Raw genomic sequence first — 2,615 nt, 5'->3', positions numbered from 1 at the left:
CATCCCCCCTCCCTTTTTTCAACACCACCACCCAAGACAAACCAGTTCGTTATTATGGATTTCTATTTTCGTTTCTCAATCAAGTATTGCGCATTAGAAAGGGGAAAATGTTTATCAGAAGATGTACTCTAAGTCTAAAGTATGCAGAGCAGACGAACCCATTAACACCAAGGCAATCTCGTATATTACTTCACATTTCACAAGACGGGGAGGGGGGGTTAGTGGTTGACTAAGAACATCTACTCAAGAAAAACGAACTTTTGAGACGACATTTACAACGCTTTGAAATAATAATATTATATCAAGGGTTATTATCTAAACACAGAATTGTATTTTAAGAAAAGGAACGAACACAAAAAAGAACAAACCGAAATAATATCCGTAGTGATCAAGAAACTACAGGGGCTGTTTCTCCTTTATAAACCGTGAGAAGACAAACCCGTATAGTTTTGCGGTCACGTCAGGCCATTGTGTTATCTATAAAGATACTATTTAAAAAAAACCGAGAAAATAACCAAAACAAAACAAACAAACCAGAAAAGAAAGAAAAACAAATCAGGAAAGAAAGAAAGAAAGAAAAAAAAACGACGACTGCTCTAGTTGCCATGACAACAGTGGCCACCTGAAATGGCAGTGTCGGAGACGGGAGGCTACAACGCTGGTCCTCATAACGTCTCGACTGCAGCAGGAGAAGGGAGTCCATGAAGTCCGGACCCTGCGACATCCCAGAGGTCAACAGATCAAGGGGTCAACAGGTCAAGGGGTCAACAGAACAGAGGACAAATGGATAAGATGTCAAGAGGACAAAGGGTGAAAAAATGGTGAAATGGTATAGGTTTAACGCCCCTATCAACACTATTCAGTTATTTAAGAGGCGGTACCTCCGAGTTTCATGTCAATCTGCTCCGAAAGGACCGAGCCAAGTGGGAAATTTGTGAAAAGTGATTTTGCCAAGGACACATCGTTGGGCCGAGCTGAGGCTCGAACCAGGACAAGGGGGTCAAGGTCACAATGAGGGCTACTAGTAGAGGTTACGGGGTCAGAGTTGTTTAGTGTTAGTGAGAGTTTTGCGGCACTTGCAACACAGGTAGGTCATATTTTAAGTCCTGGAGGTTCGAGCTGTTACTATTAACTAGAGAGTAGCATACAAAGAAAAGAAGGAGGAGAAATGACAGCGATAGATTGTTGACAAGAAAGAGGGAGCAAACCACACCACAGCACCCGCCAACCACCCGTCCATGGTCAAGGTTGATGGTACGTCACAGGTACAAGGTAAGTTTAAGATTGCGAGAGACAGTCTTAGAACATTTAATGAGCTAGACAGAAGTTTAAAGATAATAATGTTATTACCGTTGTCGTTAAGATCTATAAGATTTTATAAGAAAAGAATAAAGCTGATGAGAGGATAATTATCAGCTAAAAGTGTAAGAAAGCTGCTGGTCATTCTTGAAAAGATGGGTACAATCCGCAGAGTTGATCATCAATACTCTGATAATTGAATAATCATGAAGCGAACGACATACAGAAGGGTCAGACGCAACGAAGAAAGAATCATTAAGCGTTCCTTTTCATATTTAAATTGTTTGTTTTATGATTGCTTCAGTAAACAGAAGCACATCAACGCAACAGTAGTAGTCATTTAGTGCTGGGAAAAAGTCAGAAAGACAAACAGAAAGAATAGAGGGAAAGTAAAGAAGTAGGACCTAGTAGTTGCGCCCTCCAACCACCCTCTTCTTATTTAAGGGAATTGTAAGCTGTATTACGTAATGTAAACGTAACCCCCCCCCCCCCCAAACAACAACAGCAATGCAAAGAGAGGAATGATTCGCGTTAAATCGAGAGTAACGAGGCCACAGTTCACCAAAGATCAGCTCAGGATAATCGAATAATAAAACAGAAGAAAATAAATGAACACAGCTCACCAGCGGGGACCATGGTTACCGGGAACGCTGTGATGTGTCCATTCGAATTTACTATTCAACAATCACAAATAATTTTGCGATATTTACTACTATTCGAAGTGTGGTAGAACCATTCGAATGTTGTGTGATTTTTTTAAAAATGACTGAATAGTTGGCCACTGTTGAATAGTGTAGGCCACTTCTCGTTTACAACCAAACTCACAAACACACACACACACACGCACACACACTATATATATACTCACTTACACACGCACACACACACCCGCACACGGTATTCGAATACCTCGAATAATGACTTAAAATCTTCGAAGCGTCAATGAAGTTTTATTTCCTCCAAATCGCACAACACAACACTAATTAGTCACCCGCGGTATTCGCCACACAGAGAACAAATCGCCAGCACAAACCCAGACAGCGCGATAAGAAGGAGTCGATGAGGCTGTAAAATGTTAATTCCCCCACATTACAAACGTACAGAGCAGATTCTACATGGTCGTTGCTGTTATTGCGATGTGATGAACAAAAATAAAAAAACCAAAACCGATATTTGAGATCATGTTTGAGTCAAATCAATCATCTTAAAGCGCACACAAAGGGGACCTTCCCTTCTTAAACATGCACACAAACATACAGACACACGCTAATTCCTTCTTTCTCTTTGTCTTTAATGTTCTCTGTCTCTCTGTGCCT

General features: G+C 40.8%; 1 protein-coding gene across 1 annotated transcript in view; it reads right to left on the bottom strand.

Annotated features, from left to right (window-relative positions):
* The window catches only part of LOC101849600 (rap1 GTPase-activating protein 1), a gene marked incomplete in the record, with an annotated part of 218,284 nt that overhangs the window by 22,769 nt on the left and 192,900 nt on the right, over positions 1-2,615 (bottom strand). The window contains 1 exon segment of the mRNA XM_035968709.1: positions 623-715. Coding sequence (XP_035824602.1) covers positions 623-715 — 93 coding nt within the window.

Source organism: Aplysia californica, unplaced genomic scaffold (genome assembly GCF_000002075.1).
Source record: "Aplysia californica isolate F4 #8 unplaced genomic scaffold, AplCal3.0 scaffold00077, whole genome shotgun sequence".
Taxonomy (NCBI): Eukaryota; Metazoa; Mollusca; class Gastropoda; order Aplysiida; family Aplysiidae; genus Aplysia; species Aplysia californica.
The sequence above is the reverse complement of the archived record's forward strand: the minus strand, read 5'-3'. Positions and strand labels throughout refer to the sequence as shown.